The sequence below is a fragment of the Westerdykella ornata genome (assembly GCF_010094085.1).
Source record: "Westerdykella ornata strain CBS 379.55 unplaced genomic scaffold EI97scaffold_30, whole genome shotgun sequence".
Lineage (NCBI taxonomy): Eukaryota > Fungi > Ascomycota > Dothideomycetes > Pleosporales > Sporormiaceae > Westerdykella > Westerdykella ornata.
In genome coordinates this window covers 57527-79885 of record NW_022986880.1, presented here as the reverse complement: position 1 = coordinate 79885, position 22359 = coordinate 57527, and the positions used below count along the sequence as shown (strand labels likewise).

The following is a 22359-nucleotide window of genomic DNA, read 5'->3' as shown; positions in this document are numbered from 1 at the left end:
CCACTTTCCTTACTCATCGACGACGCGACCTAAATTTCGAGGTGAGCTCAAAGATTCGCAACACCTTCCCCTATCATCTTCATTTTCATCGCCCACTGCGCGCGTTTACTTTCCTTTCTAATCCGGTTGCCGGACTTTCTTCCAACAGCCCAATCTTCTCCATCACAACATGTCCGCCGACGCTGCTCCTCTCCCTAATAGCCCAGGGCCGTTCCCCGTCGAGATCCCTCAAGTTCCCGAATCCAGTTCGCTATGGGATCGCATAACAACATGGGCTTCAGAACACAAGGGCACCGTCTACGCAATTGCCGGCGTTACGCTTGTCGTTACGGCGGCAGGAACCATTTACTATCTTTCGGAGTCGAACAAAGATGCCTCGGCGCCCGGTGCCCCATCCACAGCCAACAAGCGGAAAACTAAGCGGGACCGCAAGAAGGCGAAGGAGCGAGCTGAGAAGGAGGCGGCTAAGGAGGAGGTGAAGGCTGGTATGGATGGTATGGATGGTACTGGGTTCGCTGAAGAACTCGTTGCTGACGTTGCTGCAGAGCCAAAGAAAGCCTCGGTAGCGCCTGCTGCGGCTGAGGACGAGCTTCCGGAGGTCGACGAAAACATTGTGCAGACGCTGTCTGAAGAGGTACAGTGGTCAGATATGACAGTGGATATACGGGATGCTGACTTTTGTAGCAACGGAAAGAATATGCCGCAAAACTCAAGGCCGCCGGAAACAAAGCATACGGTTCCAAGGAATACAATCGCGCAATTGAGCTTTATGGAAAGGCTATCCTATGTCGTCAGGATCCCGTTTTTTATTCCAACCGTGCGGCCTGCTGGAATGCAATGTCAAATTGGGAGAAGGTGATCGAGGATACGACGGCAGCCATCAACCTCGACAACGAGTATGTGAAGGCGCTGAACCGACGAGCGAACGCATACGAGCAGGTGGAGCGCAATAGTGAGGCTTTGCTGGACTACACCGCAAGCTGCATCATTGATGGGTTCCGCAACGAGGGCACCGCACACAGTGTGGAACGTCTGCTGAAGAAGGTCGCGGAGGCTAAAGGTAAGGCTATTCTGGCCGCGAAGGATAAGAAGCTGCCTAGCCCTACCTTCGTGACAAACTATCTGCAGAGTTTCAGACCTAAAGACCTGCCTGCTGGTTTGGAGGATGATGCTGAGCTGGATGAGGAGAGCGGAAAGGGACAACTCAGGAAGGGTTTGAAGGCGATGAAAACGAAGACTGCGGAGGGCTATGCAGAGGCAGCGGCAGCATTTGACAGGGCACTGGAGCTCGGCGATCTTGGGGAGCATGAGGCATTCGCGTATAACATGCGTGGCACCTTCAGGTATTTGAAGGGCGACAATGATGCTGCTCTGAAGGATATGGATAAGAGTGTGGAGCTTCAGCCTTCGCTCATCCAGAGCTACATAAAGCGTGCCAGCATGCATCTGGAGCTAGGTAAGACATTTCAAGAATATCACTCCGCGAACGTCGGTGAACTAACTGTTCTACCATAGCCAATCCTGAAGCTGCTGAAGCCGATTTCGCGGCTGCTCTCGAACACAACAAAGATGATCCCGATATCTACTACCACCGCGCCCAACTCCACTTCATCAAAGGCGAATTCGGCGAGGCGGCTAAAGACTACCAGAAGTCTATAGATCTCGACAAAGATTTCATCTTCTCGCACATCCAGCTTGGCGTCACTCAGTATAAGATGGGTAGCATCGCGTCATCCATGGCAACATTCCGTCGTTGCATAAAGAACTTCGACAAGGTTCCGGATGTGTACAATTACTACGGAGAGCTGCTGCTCGATCAGCAAAAGTACCAGGAAGCCATTGAGAAATTCGACACTGCAGTTGAGATGGAGAAGTCCACCAAGCCGATGGGTATGAACGTGTTGCCTCTGATCAACAAGGCACTCGCCCTCTTCCAATGGAAGAACGACTTCTCGGAGGCTGAGAAGCTGTGTGAGAAGGCGTTGATCAGTACGTGTATTTGTCTCACCAAGGGGAACATTCACTAATATCAAGCAGTCGATCCCGAGTGCGACATTGCCGTTGCCACCATGGCCCAGCTCCTCCTCCAACAAGGCAAGGTCACGGAGGCGCTGAAGTACTTCGAACGTGCCGCTGAGCTGTCTCGAACGGAAGGCGAGACTGTCAATGCCCTCTCCTACGCCGAGGCGACGAGGACTCAGTTGGAGGTGCAAGAGAAGTACCCGAAGCTCGCGTCGAGACTAGGCGGAATGGGTGCTGCAGGCCTTGGTGCCGGCATGCGGTAAAAAGTCCTTTCCTGGTGATTGGTATTTGACTGGTCACGCTTTCTATTTCCGTTGCACGCACTGCATGGCCTCTGTTGCTTGTACTTCATTCTCCCGATGTATTCTTTTATTTTAAGGAGGTACTCCAGGCGTTCCTTTCGTCCTGGCACCTGTCTTTAGGTTCCCGGTTGGAAGCGTGGGATGGGACGCTTTTTGGATGGCAGGCGTCGTGTATTATACAAGTCGGCGGCGGTGGTTCTATGTCACGGGCATAGACTGAGGATGTAGACGCTTGTTTTCGCAGATGTGCTGTATTGATGGACAAGCGGTGGGATGGTGGGTGGAAATGGCGAAGTAATGCATGAATGCGATCTCAACTTCTCATAATGTAATCGATTTTATGACTTGCAAACTGCTTCTCTGAGCTGTATTCTGCGCGTAATGTATCTGTCCATTGTATTGCCACCGAAACGCCTTCATGGCTGCGGAGTCGGAGACTTTTGGTTGCGAGAAGTCCGAAATCTACGATCAATGATTCAAACTTCCATAGGTCGTCGAAGGTATCGACTCCAGCATAACTCGCACTGTTTCCGCCTCGCACGATCATCCCTCCAACTTCAACAATATCGACCGCAGAGTCCCAAGAACCACGACCGTCATAAATGCAAACAGCCTCTTTCTCGCCTATTTTCTCCATCTGCAACGCTCCGCCTTCACCCCAAAGAGCCGGTAATTCACTTGTGCAACGACGGTATTCCCTCACTCGAGCTTGATTGGCTCCAGTCTAATTGTTCGGATCCAGCGACCACCGGTCATCCATGTGTTTTTGATTAACGCTTGCGTGCGTTAACCACGTGTGCACTATAAGATATACCGAGAATCTGGATGTTGTGATTTACGTCTATGATGGGAGGTGAATGTAGTGTGTCCAGTAAATGTGCCATGGGAAGCAATATTTACAATAGTGCCCCATTATTTGGGCTCTATTTGATGATGCGGCGAGAAGATAGTTGATTATAAAAGGGCATTTCGCGAGGAAACAATAACACTGTCCTGGAAAGAACCTACGCATAACGTTCAAGATGTACACGGCAGCTTTTCTGGTGCTCCTCGGGGGCATGGTAAACCAGACAGTGGCGCACTGTGAGTACCCATTACCTGAAACTATATGCATCGAGACGAAAACCTAATGGCACAGATCTCTTCGGCCATCTCATCATCAATGGCACCAAAACCCCGGCCTTTGAATACGTCAGGTAAGCCATACAGTAAATTGCCCATTCCTCTTCCCACCTCCAACCTTACATCGAGAGATATATTCCCCACCACTCCCTCTAAACAGCGAAAATCACCACCTAAATGACTTACCTCCCAGAGATGTCGACCCACCCTCCGAATACATCGACTCCATCGCATTCGGCAAAACCTACCCCCTCTGGCCGGAGGACCTCGACTCCGCAAATTTCACTTGCGGCCGCAACGCGTGGCTGTACGCGTCCAACACCTCGACCGCCACCGTGATGGCCGGATCGCAAGTGGGCATGGGCGTGATTCCGCAGATCCCCAGCTTGAAGGGGAAGTATGATAATATCTTCCACGAGGGGCCCGGGTTGGTGTACATGGCTCCGTTGAAGGGGAAGAAGACGTTGGAGGAGTGGACGGGCGAGGATGGCGAGTGGTTCAAGATTGCCGAGTGGGGTTTTTTGAACGCGACGGCTTGGGTGATTCAGAAGTGGACTGAGGTGAGTAGCTTATTCGGGAGGGTGTTTCTCAGTCGACTTTGTAAAGGTGTGGTATGGCGGCTGTTGTGAGCTAACGGACGTGATTCAGGTTAACTTTACCATCCCACTTACTACACCGCCGGGGAAGTACCTGCTCAGGATGGAGCATTTCACGTTTAGTCCTTCGATGCAGTGGTATGTCAACTGTGCGCATATCGATGTCGTTGGGCCAGGAGGAGGTCAGTCTATTTCCACGAATATTGCAATCCATTTCCGGAGCTTCATATCGGGCTTCGACAAAAGAGGCTTCAGATGCAACTGACTCCTTGATGCAGGAAACCCAACCGGCTTCGCAAAATTCCCGGGAACCTACGTTCTCAAAGATATCAGGGACAGTACGTCTGCACTAATTTCCATACCGTTAATCACTCCTCTTGATATTTACGGTAGCTTTCAAACATGCTCCTATGCTGATGTCTGTGTCTCTCTAGGATTTTACAAAGAAGGTTGGAGCCGCGACTATCGGAACTTCAGCGGATTCGGAGAGCCGCCAGTGTGGAGAGGTTGATTTATCGTGCGGTATGTGTGTTGGAAGAAGAGAAAGGGTATGTCGGGACGCATACGTTGAGGTCGATATTCGATTATACATGGATTCCTGGAACTCGTCATATACCTCTCCATCATCCCAGCCAGCCCTGTAATCATCTCCCTGCGTCCCTCAAATCCCCCTTCCCCTAGACCACTTCCCCTAGACCACTTCCCTCGCGACTCACACTCCCCTCTAACTCCCTCTATACGTCGTATACCCAAACGGCCCCAACAACACGGGAACATGAAAATGCTCCCGCCTCCCCCCACGCAGCCCCCTCTGGCACTCTTTGATACGAAACCTCACCTCCACCTCTGGAAAAAACGTATCCACTCCCCTCCCCCCAAAATAGCCCTCCGTATCGAACCGTAAACTCCACATCTGCTCTCCGCCCTCCTCGCTCTGAAACACGTTCTCGACGGAGGATGCGGAAAACGGGGAGGTGGGTGTCCACGAGGTCACGCGTCCGTCGGAATTCGTTTGCGCGGAGAAGGTGAGCGGGTTGCTGGAGAGCGAGGGAGGCGGGTTGTGGAGTGTGAGGAGGACGGGGATGGAGGGGGCGGGGCGGCCGACGGTGGTGTCGAGGACGTGGCAGGTTATCGGGGGTTTGGTTTCGGTGGTGGACATTGTTGGGGTTCGTGAGGAGGCGGAGGTCAATTGGTTTGTTATGGCGGAGAGACGGGTTGTTGGTGTGGAGCTGTTGTTGCTGGTGGTGGTGACGGTGGTGACGTCGGTGCGGTTCGTCATGCAGTTGCGTCGCTGGAGGAGGAAGATTGTTTGCGAGGGCGAATTTGACTTCTTCTGCTTGAAAATTTCAGGAACGCAGAAGAAGGGGGAATGTAGGTTACAAGAACAGTTCTCCCTCGCCGCAACAGAGCAGATGCTGTTGTCGCGTTTAGTGGATCTCCACCCCTTCCCCTCCCTTCGGCGTCCTCCGACGACCTCACAAACCCAGAATCCTCAGAACAGCGCACTTAAATATGCCCATCGCCGGGCCTCGGAGGTTATAAATTTGTGTAACCACAATTCGAGACACAACTAATTCTCCGATGACAACATGCGGTCTGTGTAACAGTGAGAAACTTGCAGAGAAATGTTTCACGTTCCAAGTCGATGGAGTTTCTCAACTCCCTGACACCCGCATGAAGACACCGCGTTGGAATTCCTCACGCACATAACATCAGACGCAGGCAATGGCCATTCAGTGATATTGACTCCGCTGGGAGAACATGAACTATCTCAACTATAGGAAACCGTGCAGTGATCGCACTTAAGAGACTCGCTTCCAAAATTCATATCCTCGGAACAAAGACCCTTGAAAAGACTAATCCATCCCCCCGTGCATGGCATAATCATCTGCCAAAGTAAAAGCCATCCTTATGATGTAAGGAGATACTAAATGGGTATCTCAGAAAGGTAGAAGCGGAAACTAGGCACAGGAAAGGAAAAAGGAAAAGAAGAACGCCAGTCATGGCTAGGACATATCTCTCCTCATCATCCGAGGCAAGCCAGGGCTCCCAATAACGCCTTTATGGACCCGTAAATAGACACATAACCAATGAATCATAGATCGCTCCGATGGTCGTCTGAGAAGGGACTTGTTGCACGTTTCGATGCGCTGCTCGTACGCTTGGATGACTCCTCGGCGATGGGCGTCATGGGCGGGCGAAGAGCGGTGCTGGAAGTGGAGGTATGGCGGCGAACCTCTGCCGGGCGTTGCTGATACTCGATCGCCGACCTGTCTGAAAACGGGCTCTGCGCTGAGGTAGGTGTGTCCTGGATATCGGTGATGTCGGAGCTGCGCAGGAGACTTCGTCGTGCACGAGAGTGCTCGTCATCATCCTCATCAGAGTCAGAGTCGACGTCGTCACCCCGACGAGCACGTGCGTGTGCAAGTCCATCGTCGGTCGAGGCAAGAGACACCTCTGTCAATGGCCGTACTGTCGGCACGAGTGTCTCTGTCGGCGTGACAGTACTGTCGCTGGTGGCTGATGCTTCTGAACTTCGCGGTGGTGTCGTCTCGGGGGTAGCCTTCTTCTTCGTGATGGTGAGCGCCCGAACAGGACCGAGGGTTGCAGTACTCCTGACAGAGTTTTGAGGACTGGGAGATGTAGAGCTATGCGGTATCTGAATACGAACGGGCTGCGCAGTGTGCTTGGGGTCAATCTGCGGTACTGGCGGGGTGCCCAGACCGGGAGTCTCTGCGGGGCTGTTGGAGCCGCTGGATTTGACACTGACAACGGCTGCTTTGCCGCGTACAATAGTTTGAGCCGGTAGCGGCGACACGATAGCGTTCTGGCGATATACAGTTGAAGCGACGCTAGCGCGTGCCAGGCTGGGTGCAATGCTCGTACGCGCGTAGCTGCTACGGACGTCGGTGGAAGTGGAGGCCATGGAGTCTCGGAAATCGGGTAGGAAGAAGTGCTGTTCCGAAGTGGAATACGGGCTGTTGAGGCCCGTAGAGGGAGACATGGCAGGAATGGGGGGAACGGGCGGTACAAGGAGGTCAGGCGATCCAGGCCCTGAGCGGTTTGTTACACCCGGGATATACGCAATCTGGATGATGTTGGACGCCCGTGTGAGAACGGATGAGGCCATGGAGGCCACGGTATGTGTCGATGCCCGCGTGTTGCGCCTGGATGCGAAGTCATGTTCGATCTTCTCCTGGTTTGATGCGTCCACCTCTTGCCAATCTGCTTCGTCATATGTCCGCCGACGGCCCTTCAAGCAGAATTTCCAAATGATGAATGTGAGCACAGCAACAAAGGCCACACCTCCAACAACACCTCCGGCTATTGCCCCAACATTCGGGCCAGAGGAGGGATTGGAATTTCCGCTCGTTGGATCGGCGCTCTGCGGAACGCACTTGACCATGGCGCAACTGTCGCAATTCCGCGGTACCTGAATGCACATTTCGTCGGGTTTGCAAGTGATGGCGGCGCAAGAGGGGCGCTGCCCGGCCTCGCAATCGACACATCGTTTGAATATGGTTCGCAGGACGTTGTCGACGTCTGGGAGTGCTGTTAGCAGATGTATTTCAAAGTATCTAGAAGGCAATCCCACACCTCTACGGGAAATGGACGCCATGTTGCCGCTAGTGGAGGACGCTGGCCCGGGTCTGAATGTCGTGGGCGAGCGGGTCTCGAAGGGACTTGGGGGCTGCTGTGCGACGTTCGTGGCTGTTGGCTGAAGGCGATGGACTGGAGGTGGTCGAAGGGGGGCCGGCCTTCGGAGCCCAGGGGCGAGACTCCACCGAAAGAGCGTATGCTGAAAGAAAGGAAAGGTAACGAGCGACTGTGGATTGCGGAGGCAGAAACGTGGTACCTCTTCTTTGTGTTGTTTGTGGTGGTGGAGGTCAGACGGGCAGCAGAGGGAGGGAGTCGTACGGAGTACTGCTGATGAGGCGGGTTCGCCCCGGATGGGTCTAGCGTGGTTTCAACGTCCAAGGAACGGGCCACGCCGCGCAAGGTTCCTGAGCGCTTGAACAAAGATGTCAACGAGTGCAAGGGCACAATAGAAAATCCCTTTTTCGAGCACCAGTCGAGGCCCGGCAGCACTCAGAGATGGTGTTCTTTCGTTCTCCGATCGACGTAAGGGGTTTCCAGCCCGTTTATGGGCTTGCTCCCACTCGCAGCTGACTAGCTTCTGTGTGCCGGCCGACGCGGATCTCGCCCTCTGGACTGTCTCCGCCTTCAGGTCCCTTGGGATGCGCCACAGGCGAAAGCCAAATCTATTTTCCGCTAGGGGAACCCCAGAATGATACAAATAAAAGGCCACTGGGAATCGGTCCTGCGTGCCACGCTCCGCCAGCCTCCTTCATCTCGGGATTTCTGTGGCATTCATCTATCAAGGATGCACATTCCCATCCGGCAATCTCTGCCCTCGCATCCGCTGCAAACAGGTGGCACAACCCCATCATCACTTCAGCTGTACTTCGCTGCTGACCGGGACAGAGGCCCCAGTCGCTGCACGACGTCACCTTTTATTATATTAGTTTTGGCGAGTCGAGGTGAAGGGGTCTTTGAGCGCTGCGGATTGGCTACAGCTCCACTGGATAAATGATCCCGCTTCTCCTGCTGAGGCTACCTCGCCTTGGCCAATATAACGATTTCAAAGCCTCCCTACTTATTGTTGCAGTACATGTGTGGGGCCGACGCAGGCTGCTGGAGAACATTGTGAACATGTTTCCTGATGCTGGGATGCTTGTTGGCTGCGTACGAACATCCAGCACCGACTCTGAGACCAACCGCGGATGGCCATATAGATCTAATCAGGCGTTCCTGGCAGAAGCTGTGCACTTTGTTCCCTTACCTACTGACTAATGACCGTTCGCTTGTTCCCCTCTGACAGATTTTGTGTGACGAAGAACGTTGCATCGATCAAACAATCGCAGCCCATATTTCAAACAATATTTCTTTCCTGTGGCTCGAACCCCACCAGGATTTGCGCACCTTCTCCTGGTTCTTCGACACTTCGAGATCGTCCCTAGGTACGGTTCGCAGTACGCCTGCAAAATATCCGAAACTTGCTCATCTCCTCTTCCATCAGCATAGCAGGATACATCACGCACATTGATAACTTCACTCTGAACATTTCAAGAATCACGTTTGATGGTTGATGTATGCGAAACGAAACATTGCGGGACTAAGGTCAAGGATTTTTGTTTGAGACCAGATTCTCCGCAGTGTCGTTTATTCGAGTTTCAACTATTGACCTTAGAACTCTGTATATAGGGACGTGGATCTTTGCTATCTCCTCGTTAGAGTCGCCCCCTTTTTTACGATATCTCTATTCAGTCTCCGTAGGCCATTTAGGTTCAATGACCTCGCGGCTTTGGGAGATCAGTGCTATATCTTGCTAAGAAAGAATGAGCTCTGCCACTCGCGCCAGTCCATTGCACCAGCTTACAATCCCCCAGCTCCTCAGCTTCTATCGAGACATGCCATATCTCGCGCAATTGCATCTTCGAATCACCTCTGCACCCCATCTACCCGGTACTGACCTGATCCCAGTCTCAATCATATCATCATTTGAAGAAGCAATCTGCCTTCGCCAGAGGCGCCAGAAGCCAACTAGCCATTCTTAAAAACACGCGATTGCCGCTGCAACGGAGTCGGTTCATACGGGGAACCGCTCTCTCACTTACAGGCTGACAGATGCATATTGACGTCGTCTTGCTCCTACTCGCTCTTCGTACTTTGCTTTATCTTGTTGGATTGGAGTGTGTGCGAAGGTCTCTGTACATGTCGCGTGGTCAACATAAAATATATGGAGCACGAGATTTGCTAGCAGTTGCTCCTGACATTGAATCTTGTACATTTACACGTCCCATGCAAACGTTTCACGGCCGTGTGCTGCAATGTTTTCATGTTCTCCTTGAGAAATTCCATTCAATACTTTCTTGCTGTGTGCGGTGTCCCCATTCTAACATTGATTCTACCTACATAACCCCCGATCTTAGGCCATGGTAAGTGGCCCACGCTGTTTCTGGACCATGTGAAGAATCGCACACAGTATTTCACGGATCCCTTCTGTGGAATACTCTCATCAGTCGGATGACGTGGAGGTTTGATGCGTCAAATCCATGAATCTGATATCACATGGGAAATGCAGAATTCTATGAATCTCCCGCAGGTGAGAATATTCGATCAAGGGCGCCTCGGCGTGCTGTGTATAGGCTGCGTAGGGCGATGTTTTGGGGGCCGGATCGATCACAGCGGTTCCCGGTGGTCCAGATGCAAGCTGGCGGCCGAGTCTACGAGAATTTGGACTTTCCACAAGTTTAATAAGATAGCGCGCGGTGCATAGTACCAGTTTTGCTGGTAGGGTAGTAGTTAAGAGCCAATGAGGTGACACTGTATCGGCGAGTGGCAGGATCCAAGCATCCACCTGCAGGCTCGTGATGAAGCATCTTACTTGTATAAGTACACCGCATGGTATGTAGGGCTGTAGGCACGGAAAAAGCGTACACATATATGGACTGGAGAGGGCGCCTGGTCGACGGAAAGACTACATGTAGCATGTTGAATTGCTGATGGATACTGAGCATTACCAATCCTGTACCCAAGCACTGTGTAGGGGAATCCACAGTACTGTACACAGTAGCATCCCAGTCGCGTGTGGTGTGGTAGACTACATAGTGGAATTTGCTCGGTTGGCTCGGTGGCAAACGGTACGAGATAGGCCGATTACGGCACTGATTCGCAGGTGAAAGACGCCGCCCTGACCAATGGCAGACGTCCAACACTTACCCGACTCCTTCGCCTGTTCTCGAGGTTAATAATGCACGCCTCTCACGTGATGGGCGCACTCTTGGCGGTCTTTATTATGTCATGACGTCTTTCCCACTCGCGGCGCAGGGCGGTTTCCCCCAAAACTCGCGAAACCCTTTTCTCCCCCTAGCTACGTCACCGCACTCACCCCCATCGACATCATCTCACGAGCCTCACTCTTTTGCAACGACCGCCTGTCTTCTCGAATACGCGGCCGGACCCAGATCTGCAGACAACCCGATATTGACGTGGTACGGCGTTTCTGGGGAAGTCGTTCGTCGACGGCCCGTTTTCTCCTGAATCCCATTGCGTCATCTTGGTCGAGGACACCACACACTGCAGCCACGCACACACAACACCCTTCGAATTCACAGCACTGCACCCCACGATCCGAAGCTGAGATAGCCCGCCGGATCGGGGGCGCGTCACAACAAGAAGAGCCGCTTCGCTGTTGCTACGGGTGAGTCGAGTCTCCCGCTCGCTCGCACCACCGCGAGAAGCGTTGCGCGGCGAGTGACCGGCCACCGTCCACATCCCACCTCCCATCTCCTCCTGCACCGCGACCGCCGGCAACAAACCCATCCCCTTAAGGCAGGCCGACCCTACTACGACTATCGTAACGGCATTCAGAAAAGCTACTCACAAGTGAACGGCAATTCTCGTGGCAAGACCAGTGATCGAATTTTGCGCGTGTCGGATTGATCCAGTGTGGAGGGAAAGGGCCGCGTACTTATACTCCCCCCCTACCCTCACAAAGACGTCATACCGTTCTCCAAGACAGCTACATCATGGCCGCCCCTTCTGTCTCTTCCCCAACCGGTGCGAAGATGTCGAGTCCGCCGACGGATTCGAAGAAGAAGTTGCCTCAGCCTGATGGTGAGTTCACTCCACCCCTTGATCCTTCCCTCCCTATCGCCATTTGCCACCGTACTTGAGCACCACACTTTGATACTCTGCCATGTACCCTTTGCACTAGTCGCCTTTACCCATCTGTGCGCACACCGTCATGGCGCTATTGAGAGATTGTGAACCGATAACACCGTGGGATCTTAGCACTCCCACGTGTACACAAGAAGAACAATGTCGCTGACCGCCTTGATAGAGCCCACCCAGGCCGACTCGAAACCAGGTATGCATTGTGCGCCTCCTTCGCCCATCTCCCATCTCGGTTCCGCTTTTGGACCACTCTCCTGTTTCCCCCGGCATGCGACGACGCTGACCTAGATTCCACAGGCACGACAAGCGCACCTGCCGATAAAGGAGCCACAGCAACTACCGCTGCTCTCGCACCTCCCCCCAAACCGCCGACCTCCACGGACGCGCCCGACTACTTTTCGCAGACACACAGTAACGCAAATCCCTTCTCGCTCGAGCCCAACGTCTTCGAGCAATCGTTCGGCAATCCCGCCGTCGAGACGCCAGGCCGCACCATTCTTCCTCCCGTTGCGAACATAACCTCCCCATCTCCACTCCTCCCTGGGATCACACCTGGTTGGCAGTCGTCGTTGCGTCAAGGTCCCCTGAGTCCTGCCATGCTATCAGGCCCTGCTGGAACTGACTACTTCGACTTCAATCGTGGCTTCCCTACCCCGAATGAATCTTGTGTGCGCACCGGTCTGACTCCTGGCGGCGGCGGTTCCATGTTCCCAGCGCCCTCGCCAAATACACAAGCCATGTTCTCTCTGCAGAGTCAGAGCGGCGTAGCGACCCCTAATACGGCCGACTTCCACCAGTCTGCCCTTCGCGCTTCGCAGATGAACCAGCACAAGTTTCCGCCCACGTCTGCCCCAACCTCACAGCCAGACACGGCCGCAGCCAGCGTGCAATCGTCTCAGAACTTCCAGCAAGGGCAAGGGTCGTCGGAGCGCAGCCAGCCTGATCCCTATGCCAACCACGATGTCAGCACGGCCGCCAATGATCTGATCTCCTTTGCAACTCAGAATGGAGCTGCCAGGAATGGCGTCCAGCCCTTCACCCTGCCTAACCAGCCGACACAAGTGAACAACCTTGGCCACATGCCCGTGCAGCCCGTGAGTCGGGACCCCGGGCGACGGGGCACGGTGGATTCGGCCATCTCGGCAGACACCGCAGACTTCTCAGAAGAGAGTGGACAGAGCGAACAGAAGACGACCACGAGGTCTCGTGCTAAGAAGGGAGCGTCCAATGGGAAGCTGGCCGCTGGTACCAAACGGAAGGCCGATGAACCCGCGAAGTCCAATTCCAGGAGAAAGACAAATAATGGTGCCGCTTCAAACAACAGTGTCAACGACTCCGAGGAGGAACGAACCAGCCCGAAGCAGGAAGACACCAAGAAGATGACCGACGAAGAGAAACGCAAAAACTTCCTCGAGAGGAACAGGTACGTGGGATTACAGTTTGCCACCGTCCTACATTAACAGTTCTGTAGGGTTGCCGCTTTGAAATGCCGCCAGCGCAAGAAGCAATGGCTTGCCAATCTACAACAGAAAGTCGAGACGTATAGTCAGGAGAATGATACCCTCCTGACGACGGTCGCTCAGCTCCGCGAGGAAATTATCAACCTGAAGACAGTCCTTCTGGCCCATAAAGACTGTTCAGTTTCAGTGCAGCAGGGACTGAGTGGTATGAACATGAACGCGTTCCTTCAACGTGGCACAGCCATTTCCGACAACCATACCAATCCCTATGGCATTGGACAGTTGGCGGCGCCTAGCGGCGTTCCAATGGGCATTCCCATGGCTCCTGGGCCCAACTTGCAGAACCGGTTCGTCTATCCCCCCTTAGGACCTGTGAAGATCGAAAGCGGAGCTTCCCCAACCCCTGCCTCCCCGCTCTTCCAGCAAACGTCAAACTTACCATTGGTCAGCTAAATGTCACAACGCGTTGCGCGGATTATCTAGACGCGGGCATCAGACGACGCGATCCCCCTTATGCTCTTTCGATGTACAACACACTCTGGTCCCAACGGTATTTGAGACACGCCCTTTGGGTTCTGCATTCGGTCGGTGTCTTCAATTCTTCGTCTTCTTTTTCCTCTTTGATTCGGCGGCGGCGTTATTCGGCAGATACAGCGATTCGGAGATGCCTCCCAGGGAACAAGGCTTCACATTTACACCCAGTGGGCGTTCAGGTCTATGGCATTACTGCCTTTTTGGCGAGGCGCCCTGGAGCTGAAGCTTTGGCTCATGCTCGCATCATTGCTGCGCTTGAGTTCGATGGGCGGGGTCGTCCGGCTGCGTACATCCGCGAGGGAAGAGTACATGCAATCTCTCGCTTTCCTCCTTACCTGTCTTTTTTTTTGATTTCGGGTTGCGGCTGGGTCCGGGCGTTAGTATACGGTTTCCGATCCTTTCATTTCTACGGCTCTTTTTGGGTTTCTTGTTATCGATGGGTGGCAATCAAAACGGTTCCGGACGGGTTTTCGATACTGGGCCCGTGTATAGGGCAAGGTAAGTGTGCGGGCGGAAGAAGTGGCCTTTTGTTCTCCCGCAACGAACCATTTTTTGTCACGTGGAATCTCTATGATGGGGCTCGACATCAACCTCGTCCTTTGTCACTCCGCCTGGATTTTCCACGCGTCGATAGTGCGATAGTTGGATATGCTATGCACGTAGGTAGCATGGAGGATGATCGGTGAGGTGAGCAGATGGCGAGAGAGTAATCGAAGCTGTTCAATTTCAAATTTGCAAGTAAGGAAAGCTTGATTAGGTGAAGTAAACAGGTGCATCAGGGTGGCGGCTCTGTCAGGGTTAGATCTAGGTTCACGCCCTCTTAACCTTGCACGAGACTTGGCCCTATAGATAGGAAATGGGAAGCTAACATGGCAAAGTGGCCGAGTTGACATTAGTGATACAGGTACTGTACATGTATATGGTGTTTTGAATTTCCATCCTGATGCCTTGACTTTGAAGGGAGAGTAGACTCTGGCATGCTCGCTCCAGGCGGACTCTTCGCGTGGCCAGGTCGCTGAGGCATTATCCGCGTACGTATGGAGGGCGAGCTTGAGCCAGAGCTGTGTACGTAGGGAGGAAGGCAGCCAGAGGCTTGCAGTCTGGGTACAGCTCGACACAGTCAGCCCGTCCGTCCCTTCCCTTCCAACCCGAATCGCCGCCATCCTGCAACTACCCCTTCGTCTGCTGCATCTGCTGCTCCAACTCGCGCAACCGCTCCACCAGCCTCTCGCGCAGGAACGGCGGTAGGCCCAGAATCCCCTCCCGGGTCACCATGCGATACGTGCCGCTGGCCTGATAGTTCCCGCTCCCACCGTCGACAAAGCGGCCGTCGCCGTCGACCTCCAGACTCCCAAAGATGTCCTCTGGCGACGCGATTCGGCCCCAATCGGGCGGATTCCGCGTATCGCTGACGTGGATCCAGCCTCCGCGATTCGCGCCTCCCGCGCCGCCCTGCGAGCTCGTCGGCCCGGCTCCTGATTCTGCTCGTCTTCTTCTGGAGCTGTGCTGTTGTTGTGCTCCTCCCCCGCCGCCGAGATTGAAACCGCCGGGGGAGGCGAAGGCGGCGGCTTGTTGTTTGATGTCCGGGTCGAGGGCGGCGTAGGTGTGGAGGACGGACTGGAGGATGGGGAGGAAGGAGGGGTTTTCGGTGAAGGTGGAGGGGGTCGGGGGGATGGAGGTTGTGGTTCCGAGGGCGAGGGAGGGGGTGGGCGGGGTGGTCGGGAGGAGGGAGAGGAGGGATTTCGTGGTGTTGGGTGTTGAGGAGGAGGGGTCGGGGTGGATGTACTGGGGGTTTTGGGTGTTAGACGCACATGTGTCCGGTGTGGATGGGGGAGGAGGGCTTACGATGTGCGGGTTGTTGGGAAGGGTGGAGACGCTTCTTGAAGCCCGGAGGCGGAGTGTGATGGGTGGTCGAAGGCTAGAGCGTGAACAGCGTGCACAGCGTGCGGTAGAGAGGAATGTGTTTGAATTCATCTTGCGAGGTGGTTATAAGGTCCGACACTGGGGATCGATCGTCGATTTTCTTGCGCCTTGCTGCCAATCGAGGCGCTCGTCTGAGAATAAGTCGGTTTGGAATCAACTACACGATGTGAAAGCTGAGGGCTCCAATACAGTGCCCTGGAGTTGGCTTAAAAGCGAACAATGCTGAAATTGTGTTTCTGGTGGATTTCCAAATATCGGACGAGATCGAAGATGATGAAACAAGAGTTCATAGCTCCCAGATCGGAGCGTAACCTCCTGGTCCGAGCGTTATTGCCAATTCAGGCATAGCGGTCTCGTGAGGTACACCCGGGCACACAAAATCAGACCATTCTTACAGTGCGGAGTAATCCAGTGTCAATTGGGACGAATAGACCTACCGGGTATATAGATGTGCTGGAGCTCTAGTAATATTTACTGCACTGTTACTACTGCACTCGCGCGCATGGTCCCGTGGAAGTCGTCGTCACGGTTACCTAGCTCAGGCCAGTGATGAGAAAATCGAGAAAATTTTGTTCACTCGATCCAAGGAGCCCAGACCCTGGTGCCAGAAACCCGGTCCCGGTGCCGGCTATTGCCGCTGTAAAAGAAGAAGACATGCGTTGAGCGTGTCGATTGTTTTCCGTTGGGAGTCATTCTGTAGTCTGTCTTAATACTTAATAAGTGAGCGGCGTGTCAATATGGGGTCCACTCCGCTTGCAAAGGACGAGATGGAACCACCTCGAGACGCGCAGAAGCATAAAGATGAGGAGCGGGATGTTGAGGTTGGACCTGAGATGGTCGATATTGATAGGATCGAGAAGGTTTACAAGTAAGTCGAAACAGTGCATCTCTTCCGTTGTTGCCATGACGTCGATATCTGATACTCAATGTCTGACAACTTCACAGGCGACTAGACAGACGGATATTGCCTGGTAAAGCCCAAGCATAGCGTACTCATCCTACGATACCGAGAAAACTGACTCTGGCAGCATTCTGGGTCCTCTACTTTCTATGCTCGGCCATCCGATCCAATGTCGGCCTCGCTCAGACCATGAACACCAGCAACGGCCATGACCTCGCTTCGCAACTCCACTTGACGCCCAAGCAAGTCTCGACTGGCCTGGCATTGTTCTACGTCTGCTATGTCATCTTTGATCTTCCCTCCAACTTGGTCATGTCCAGGCTCAGTCCGCATGTCTGGATGAGTAGGATTGTCACAGGCGTGGGTATCATCGGAATGTGCTTGACTGCCATGAAGGCGGCATGGAGCTTCTAGTAGGTCACTCCTCCACTCACTCTGAGATCAAGAAAACTGACAACGGAGAACAGCCTTCTACGGCTTCTGCTTGGTATTGTGATTGCTGGCATGTGGCCCGGTATGTCGTACTACCTCACGCTGTTCTACCCTCCATCACGTACCGGCAAACGCATTGGACGCTACTTCACTGCCGCCCAAGTCTCTGCAGCGGTCGTAGGCCTCGTTTCCGCAGGGTTCCAGAAGATGGATGGGCTTGGTGGGCTCGTCGGGTTCCAGTGGATGTTTCTCCTCTATGGCATCGTCGGAACCTTGGTTGGCATCTCGCTGCTGTGGTGGCTCCCGGATCGACCCCTTCCTCCAGGCGAGGTTCGCTCCCGCTCACGGTGGCTGAAGTGGATCCCTGAGAGCAAGCCTGCTCTGACTGGTGAAGACGCCCGGATCCACTATGAGGACCTCACCAGAGTCTATCATAGTCGGGTGTGGACGATGAAGGAGCTGTGGGCAGTCGTCACGGACTGGCGGCTCTGGCCCCTCGTGGTCATGTACTTTGGCGTCGTTGGTGTCGGAATTGGGACCCAGAGCTACGGGACAGTCATCATCAGGGGCATCAACCCAAAGTTGACGGGCGTCGAGCTTAGTCTGCTCTTTGCGCCTATCTGGATTGTGAGTGCTGTTGTTCTGTTCCCTGTCGAGCAACCCTAACCAAGAACTAGATGGACCTCATTGCTATTCTCATCGTTACTCCCATTTCTGACCGCTTTCATCATCATCGCGCTCTGTTCTTCAGCGGCGCTGTCATGATCCAGATCACGGGCCTGCTGGTTACCACCTTTGCGGGAAATGGGTCATCGTCGTGGTCGCGGTACGGTGGCCTCTTGCTGGTCGGGTTTGGGCTGGGGCCAACGGTGCCCATCTGTATGACCTGGACCAACGAGATTTTCCAGCCGCGCCACGGAGAGGTTGGTGTCGCAGCGGCCAGCGCCCTCGTGTCGGGACTGGGGAACCTGGGCAGCATTCTCACCACCTACGCCTTGTATACCGGATGGCCAGCGGATTCGGTGGGGCCTCACAAGTACCGCAAGAGCAACTTGGTCATGATCGCAATCCTCTGCGCGAGTATTGTCGCTGCTGCCACCATGGTAGCTCTTCTCAGGCTGTTTGGCAACGACAAGGCAAAGCAAATGAGCGGCGCCAGCTCGACGGGCGAGGGCGAGGCCGTCTACATTGACGGAGCGGCTCGGCGAGAGGTACATCAGCGGGGGTTAGGGCGCATGGTCTGGTCTAGGCGGCGGTGAGGTGTACAGTCTATCCCTGCTCTACCAGGTGTATACAAGTAAGTACGAATGGAAGGGAGAAAGAATCCATCGGAACCCCCTTGAGACGGTGGTCACGAGCAGCTGTCGCGTGGAGGGCTACCAGCGCTGGGATGGACGTATGCGCGTCAGCATCCCGGGCTCACGAGCGGCGGCGGGCAGTAGTAAATAGCGTGCGAATCGTCGTGGGTGAGAAATTAGATGAAGCCTTTTTTTCCGCGCCCCGCTCCCTCCACCATGGTCGTGATGCTGCTCGCCTTCTTGTCGTTGAGGATCCGCCCACCGATCAGACATCCTGGGGTGTGTCCGTGCGCTCGATTTGATGGAGCCCTGGAGGATGCGTTCATCCGCGCTGCCCCACTATGCCCAAAACAGCATCACTCGCAGCCCCGGCTTTGGGGGAAGGACTCCACCTCATCACGCCCGCCCAACAGACCACCACCACGTCCTCCAGCTTCCGTCGAGGCGCCCACGCCTTTGCTTTCTTCCGCCCGTCCAGCGCCCATCCAGTTTGCATCCTCTCCTTTCCGCTGCTTCATTCCTATTCACCGCCCGACGGCTCGCTGAAACGTCCCATCTCCCCCGCCACCCTCCGTAACCGCAACCTCCAGAGCCTCACACAGCTCAGACATTATCGTACCTAGCTACCCTTTGTACCTAGCCCCACGCCGCGTCCTACAAGCTCACAAACTATCTTTCCGGACTGGCAGCCGGCCGTCAACCCTTTTATCATCCTTTCGAGTCTCGCTGCATGGTTGCACATCGAGTGTATCCCTGAGGAGGGGCAGTGCCTTGTCCGGAAGCCGCCAGCTGTACATTTGAGCTCCAAGTCGTAAAAGCAGAGCTGTCGGAGTCGTTGCAGAGAAAGACAGACTGCCATAAGCAACACCGTCTTCCTTTTCCACTCCTAAACCGCATACCACCTCCAAAATGTCCGCAGCAATTGATAACGAGGACCTGGAGGAGCTGTCCATCTCCATCCAACCCAATAACCGCCGCAGTTCAACCCGTCCCCCTGAGCCGTCAGTCCCGGAGGCCGCCAACGACCCTCAGCAACAAGAAGAGAGACCGCACTCCGCTGTTCAGGAGACGAGGAGCAAACGCGATCCCAAGACCAGCCAGAGACTCGGACAGTACACGATTGTGCGAACGCTCGGGGAAGGGTCGTTCGGCAAGGTAAAGTTGGCCACTCACCAGGTCAGCGGGCAGAAAGTCGCACTCAAGATCATCAACAGGAAGAAGCTGGTGACTAGAGACATGGCTGGCCGGATAGAGCGCGAGATCCAGTATCTCCAGCTCCTCAGACATCCGCATATCATCAAACTGTACGTGGAGCCCCTCACGCATGAGTAACATCTACTTACCGTTTCTAGCTACACCGTCATCACCACACCGACCGAGATCATCATGGTGCTCGAATACGCCGGTGGCGAACTCTTTGACTACATCGTCCAGAACGGAAGGCTACCCGAGGACAAGGCGCGCAAGTTCTTCCAGCAGATAGTATGTGCGGTTGAATATTGCCATCGCCACAAGATTGTCCATCGTGATCTGAAGCCCGAGAATTTGCTTCTGGACGACCAGTACAACGTGAAGATTGCCGATTTCGGTCTGAGCAACATCATGACGGACGGCAATTTCTTGAAGACGAGCTGCGGCAGCCCCAACTACGCCGCTCCAGAGGTCATCTCCGGAAAGCTGTATGCCGGCCCCGAAGTCGATGTCTGGAGCTGCGGCGTTATTCTCTATGTCCTCTTAGTCGGACGTCTCCCCTTCGACGACGACTACATACCCACCCTGTTCAAGAAGATTGCCGCAGGAAGCTATAGTATCCCCAACTACGTCTCCCCTGGTGCTGTGTCCCTAATCAAGCGGATGCTCACTGTGAACCCAGTCCACCGGATAACCATCGAAGACATCCGCGAAGATCCCTGGTTCCTCAAGGACCTGCCGCCTTATCTTGCGCTTCCCCGCCAGGAGTTCTTTGATACAGGCGTCGATCCAAACAAGGCCATCGATCCAAAGAGTCTGGCTCCTTCACAACCTCCTGCAATTGCCGAGAAGCTCCATGAGGTGGTTGTAGGCAAACTGGGCAAGACGATGGGGTACTCGAAACATGATGTGCAAGAGGCGCTGGCACATGATGAACCGAGTGCAATCAAGGATGCATATCTGATTGTGAGGGAGAATCAGATCATGAAGGAGAGCCGTAAGTCTCGCTTTCCTGCTTCTTACCGCAACCGTGGCTGATACGATGCACAGCTCTCCTGACCAAAGAAAAGGGACTAGAGTCCTTCATGGCCCAGTCGCCCCCCACTTACAGCACCAGCTACATGGGCACATCAATACCGGAAAGGATGGCCTCCGCGACTCGTCCACAGGTCATCCAACCTTCAGCAGATCACGAACGTCATCGGCAAGGCTCCAACGCGAGCAACCATATTGCCAACCTTCGAAGCCCTGTCAGCACCATTGCTGTTCTGCCGAGCAGCCTGCCGGACTATCACAAAGCCTTCATGGAAGGAAAGCCGAAGCCCCCTCCACCTCCGGAAGCCGAATCGCCCATGGGCGCACAAACAAGCGAACAACGCGCTGCCCAGGCACGGCGTCTCCGGCCCAATTTCCGAGCAATGCCTGATCCCGGTAGACAACGGCCCGAGCCGCTGACTGCACTTCCCACCAAGAAGCCCAAACCTACGAGATGGCAGTTTGGTATCCGGTCTCGAAACGCACCGGCTGAGGCCATGTTGGCTATCTACAAAGCTTTAAAGGCAATGGGTGCTGACTGGGAAGTGCCCAAGTATCGCAGACCTGGAAGTAGTCGATCTCGCAGCCGCAGCGGGTCTCCAGAGAGGTCTCGCTCCCGCTCGAGATCGGAAAGTCGGTCGCGCAGCCCATCCATCGACTCCCGCTCTTCTGAAGGTGAGGAGTATATCTCTGACCGCTCTCGTTCTCCCGACCGCCGGGGACCGCTGTCCGTCCGCAACTCTACCGATGGAGACCACTTGCAGCGGCCCCGCGGTCGTCAACGCAGACACTACAGCAGGAGTAATGACTGGGGGTATAAGATACCCAAGGATCCGTGGGTCATCAATGCGCGGTTCCGAAAGGACGGCTTGTTACCTCCTGGCGTGGCACACCCGTCGTCCACGCACTCCTCCCGCGCAGATCTCAACGTCGATCCTGCAGCTGCACGACGCCGCAGCTCAACGAATACTAGCCACTCTAGCCTGACTCACCAGGCTGAGGCCTTGGGCGGCGCGAGCGACCAACTGCAGCAGGCACAGCAGCAGCCTCCACGCCCTGGCTCCGTAACCAGCGAATCTCATCCCTCTCCTAGTCCCAACAAAGACAAACACTCTTCTTCCTCGGCCGAAGAAGCAGTCTACGTCTATATGTCCATCCAGCTCTACAGCATCGATCGCGAGTTCTTCGTCGTGGACTTCAAGTGCGCCGGGTACGAGCGGTTGATTAATAATCTGGTTAGGGAGATCAAGGCTACGAGCTCGACGGGTATGGGGACGAGGGATACGTCGGCATCGAACCTCCCGCTTGAGGGGAAACAACAGCAGCAGGCGCAGGGAGAGCAGCAACAGCACCATCACCATCACCAGCATCACCAGCATGAAGATGGCTGGGACGACCAACGCGGCGTATGGCGCCGTCTCGCTGAAGGGGAGCCGTTACCAGAGGATTTAGCGGCTCAGCTTAGGGAAGGGACTGGCAAGGGGGTCTTGAGAGAAAGACATGAGGAAGTGGGTGTGGGAAGAGTGCAGGGCGAGAAGAGGGCAACGAGCCCGTTTCCATTCCTGGATGTTGCGAGTCAGTTGATTCTGACGTTGAGTGGGGAGTAGTAAACGAGTGAGGGGAGGATGACGAGAGAGGAGGATGGGAGGGCATTATGAGTGACGGAAGAGGCAGGGGAGGGTAGGTAGAGTGGAAGCGATGTAGTTGTAGATCTGAAGTGCTTGCGGACATTGGCCACAACAATGTATAGCGACAGCCGTCAACCGTTGTTTGTTTCTCTGAAAATCTTGACCCTTGAGTTCT

At 54.5% G+C, this 22359-nt stretch overlaps 10 protein-coding genes across 10 annotated transcripts; 7 read left to right on the top strand and 3 right to left on the bottom strand.

Annotated features, from left to right (window-relative positions):
- The first annotated feature begins 57 nt into the window (after window positions 1–57).
- On the top strand, window positions 58–2664 carry EI97DRAFT_404864 (mitochondrial precursor protein). The gene is made up of 5 exons (XM_033796545.1): window positions 58–494; window positions 546–634; window positions 685–1456; window positions 1516–1989; window positions 2038–2664. Exons 1-5 carry the CDS (start codon window positions 170–172, stop codon window positions 2283–2285), a joined length of 1908 nt encoding a protein of 635 aa, XP_033650632.1. The 5' UTR covers window positions 58–169; the 3' UTR covers window positions 2286–2664.
- Window positions 2665–3346: 682 nt separating this feature from the next.
- EI97DRAFT_482708 (uncharacterized protein) lies at window positions 3347–4745 on the top strand (the record flags this gene model as incomplete). The annotated part of the gene is made up of 6 exons (XM_033802076.1): window positions 3347–3407; window positions 3463–3520; window positions 3640–4006; window positions 4095–4224; window positions 4321–4380; window positions 4477–4745. 6 exons carry the CDS (start codon window positions 3347–3349, stop codon window positions 4551–4553), a joined length of 753 nt encoding a protein of 250 aa, XP_033650631.1. The 3' UTR covers window positions 4554–4745.
- Window positions 4746–4766: 21 nt separating this feature from the next.
- Window positions 4767–5201, bottom strand: EI97DRAFT_384273 (Hydroxyisourate hydrolase; the record flags this gene model as incomplete). Its single annotated transcript, XM_033795962.1, has 1 exon — window positions 4767–5201. The coding sequence occupies one exon, from the start codon at window positions 5199–5201 to the stop codon at window positions 4767–4769; it is 435 nt and encodes a 144-aa protein (XP_033650630.1).
- A 936-nt stretch (window positions 5202–6137) lies between these two features.
- On the bottom strand, window positions 6138–8151 carry EI97DRAFT_482706 (uncharacterized protein; the record flags this gene model as incomplete). The annotated part of the gene is made up of 2 exons (XM_033802075.1): window positions 7640–8151; window positions 6138–7585 (listed from the first exon to the last, which is right to left on the bottom strand). Exons 1-2 carry the CDS (start codon window positions 7659–7661, stop codon window positions 6138–6140), a joined length of 1470 nt encoding a protein of 489 aa, XP_033650629.1. The 5' UTR covers window positions 7662–8151.
- On the top strand, window positions 8075–8831 carry EI97DRAFT_436336 (uncharacterized protein; the record flags this gene model as incomplete). Its single annotated transcript, XM_033799071.1, has 1 exon — window positions 8075–8831. A coding segment is annotated over exon 1 (302 nt), but the record flags the coding sequence as incomplete, so codon positions are not given.
- A 2803-nt stretch (window positions 8832–11634) lies between these two features.
- Window positions 11635–13695, top strand: EI97DRAFT_461346 (uncharacterized protein; the record flags this gene model as incomplete). The annotated part of the gene is made up of 4 exons (XM_033801194.1): window positions 11635–11722; window positions 11949–11975; window positions 12080–13205; window positions 13254–13695. 4 exons carry the CDS (start codon window positions 11635–11637, stop codon window positions 13693–13695), a joined length of 1683 nt encoding a protein of 560 aa, XP_033650627.1.
- On the top strand, window positions 13454–14623 carry EI97DRAFT_189000 (uncharacterized protein). The gene is made up of 2 exons (XM_033793578.1): window positions 13454–13589; window positions 13692–14623. The coding sequence occupies exon 2, from the start codon at window positions 13767–13769 to the stop codon at window positions 14460–14462; it is 696 nt and encodes a 231-aa protein (XP_033650626.1). The 5' UTR covers window positions 13454–13589; window positions 13692–13766; the 3' UTR covers window positions 14463–14623.
- A 24-nt stretch (window positions 14624–14647) lies between these two features.
- EI97DRAFT_404853 (uncharacterized protein) lies at window positions 14648–16118 on the bottom strand. Its single transcript, XM_033796544.1, has 2 exons — window positions 15622–16118; window positions 14648–15561 (listed from the first exon to the last, which is right to left on the bottom strand). The coding sequence occupies exons 1-2, from the start codon at window positions 15748–15750 to the stop codon at window positions 14947–14949; spliced, it is 744 nt and encodes a 247-aa protein (XP_033650625.1). The 5' UTR covers window positions 15751–16118; the 3' UTR covers window positions 14648–14946.
- EI97DRAFT_469837 (high affinity nicotinic acid plasma membrane permease-like protein) lies at window positions 16119–18559 on the top strand. Its single transcript, XM_033801731.1, has 5 exons — window positions 16119–16567; window positions 16645–16670; window positions 16728–17013; window positions 17068–17659; window positions 17710–18559. Exons 1-5 carry the CDS (start codon window positions 16437–16439, stop codon window positions 18289–18291), a joined length of 1617 nt encoding a protein of 538 aa, XP_033650624.1. The 5' UTR covers window positions 16119–16436; the 3' UTR covers window positions 18292–18559.
- Window positions 18560–19058: 499 nt separating this feature from the next.
- On the top strand, window positions 19059–22186 carry EI97DRAFT_189007 (serine threonine protein kinase SNF1p). The gene is made up of 3 exons (XM_033793579.1): window positions 19059–19634; window positions 19683–20518; window positions 20572–22186. Exons 1-3 carry the CDS (start codon window positions 19240–19242, stop codon window positions 22161–22163), a joined length of 2823 nt encoding a protein of 940 aa, XP_033650623.1. The 5' UTR covers window positions 19059–19239; the 3' UTR covers window positions 22164–22186.
- The last annotated feature ends 173 nt before the right edge of the window (window positions 22187–22359 follow it).

What these genes read in the sequence shown, in the direction of transcription:
- EI97DRAFT_189000 (XM_033793578.1), top strand. Translation starts at nt 13,767, where the DNA reads ATGTACAACACACTCTGGTCCCAACGGTATTTGAGACACGCCCTTTGG.
- EI97DRAFT_189007 (XM_033793579.1), top strand. Translation starts at nt 19,240, where the DNA reads ATGTCCGCAGCAATTGATAACGAGGACCTGGAGGAGCTGTCCATCTCC. An exon ending in CATCCGCATATCATCAAACT is followed by an intron (nt 19,635 to 19,682) that starts GTACGTGGAGCC and finishes TACCGTTTCTAG; the next exon opens with CTACACCGTCATCACCACAC. An exon ending in TCAGATCATGAAGGAGAGCC is followed by an intron (nt 20,519 to 20,571) that starts GTAAGTCTCGCT and finishes TACGATGCACAG; the next exon opens with CTCTCCTGACCAAAGAAAAG.
- EI97DRAFT_404853 (XM_033796544.1), bottom strand. Translation starts at nt 15,750, where the DNA reads ATGAATTCAAACACATTCCTCTCTACCGCACGCTGTGCACGCTGTTCA. An exon ending in TTCCCAACAACCCGCACATC is followed by an intron (nt 15,562 to 15,621) that starts GTAAGCCCTCCT and finishes CAAAACCCCCAG; the next exon opens with TACATCCACCCCGACCCCTC.
- EI97DRAFT_404864 (XM_033796545.1), top strand. Translation starts at nt 170, where the DNA reads ATGTCCGCCGACGCTGCTCCTCTCCCTAATAGCCCAGGGCCGTTCCCC. An exon ending in GGTGAAGGCTGGTATGGATG is followed by an intron (nt 495 to 545) that starts GTATGGATGGTA and finishes ACGTTGCTGCAG; the next exon opens with AGCCAAAGAAAGCCTCGGTA. An exon ending in GTGTGAGAAGGCGTTGATCA is followed by an intron (nt 1,990 to 2,037) that starts GTACGTGTATTT and finishes AATATCAAGCAG; the next exon opens with TCGATCCCGAGTGCGACATT.
- EI97DRAFT_469837 (XM_033801731.1), top strand. Translation starts at nt 16,437, where the DNA reads ATGGGGTCCACTCCGCTTGCAAAGGACGAGATGGAACCACCTCGAGAC. An exon ending in AGGATCGAGAAGGTTTACAA is followed by an intron (nt 16,568 to 16,644) that starts GTAAGTCGAAAC and finishes ACAACTTCACAG; the next exon opens with GCGACTAGACAGACGGATAT. An exon ending in AAGGCGGCATGGAGCTTCTA is followed by an intron (nt 17,014 to 17,067) that starts GTAGGTCACTCC and finishes AACGGAGAACAG; the next exon opens with CCTTCTACGGCTTCTGCTTG.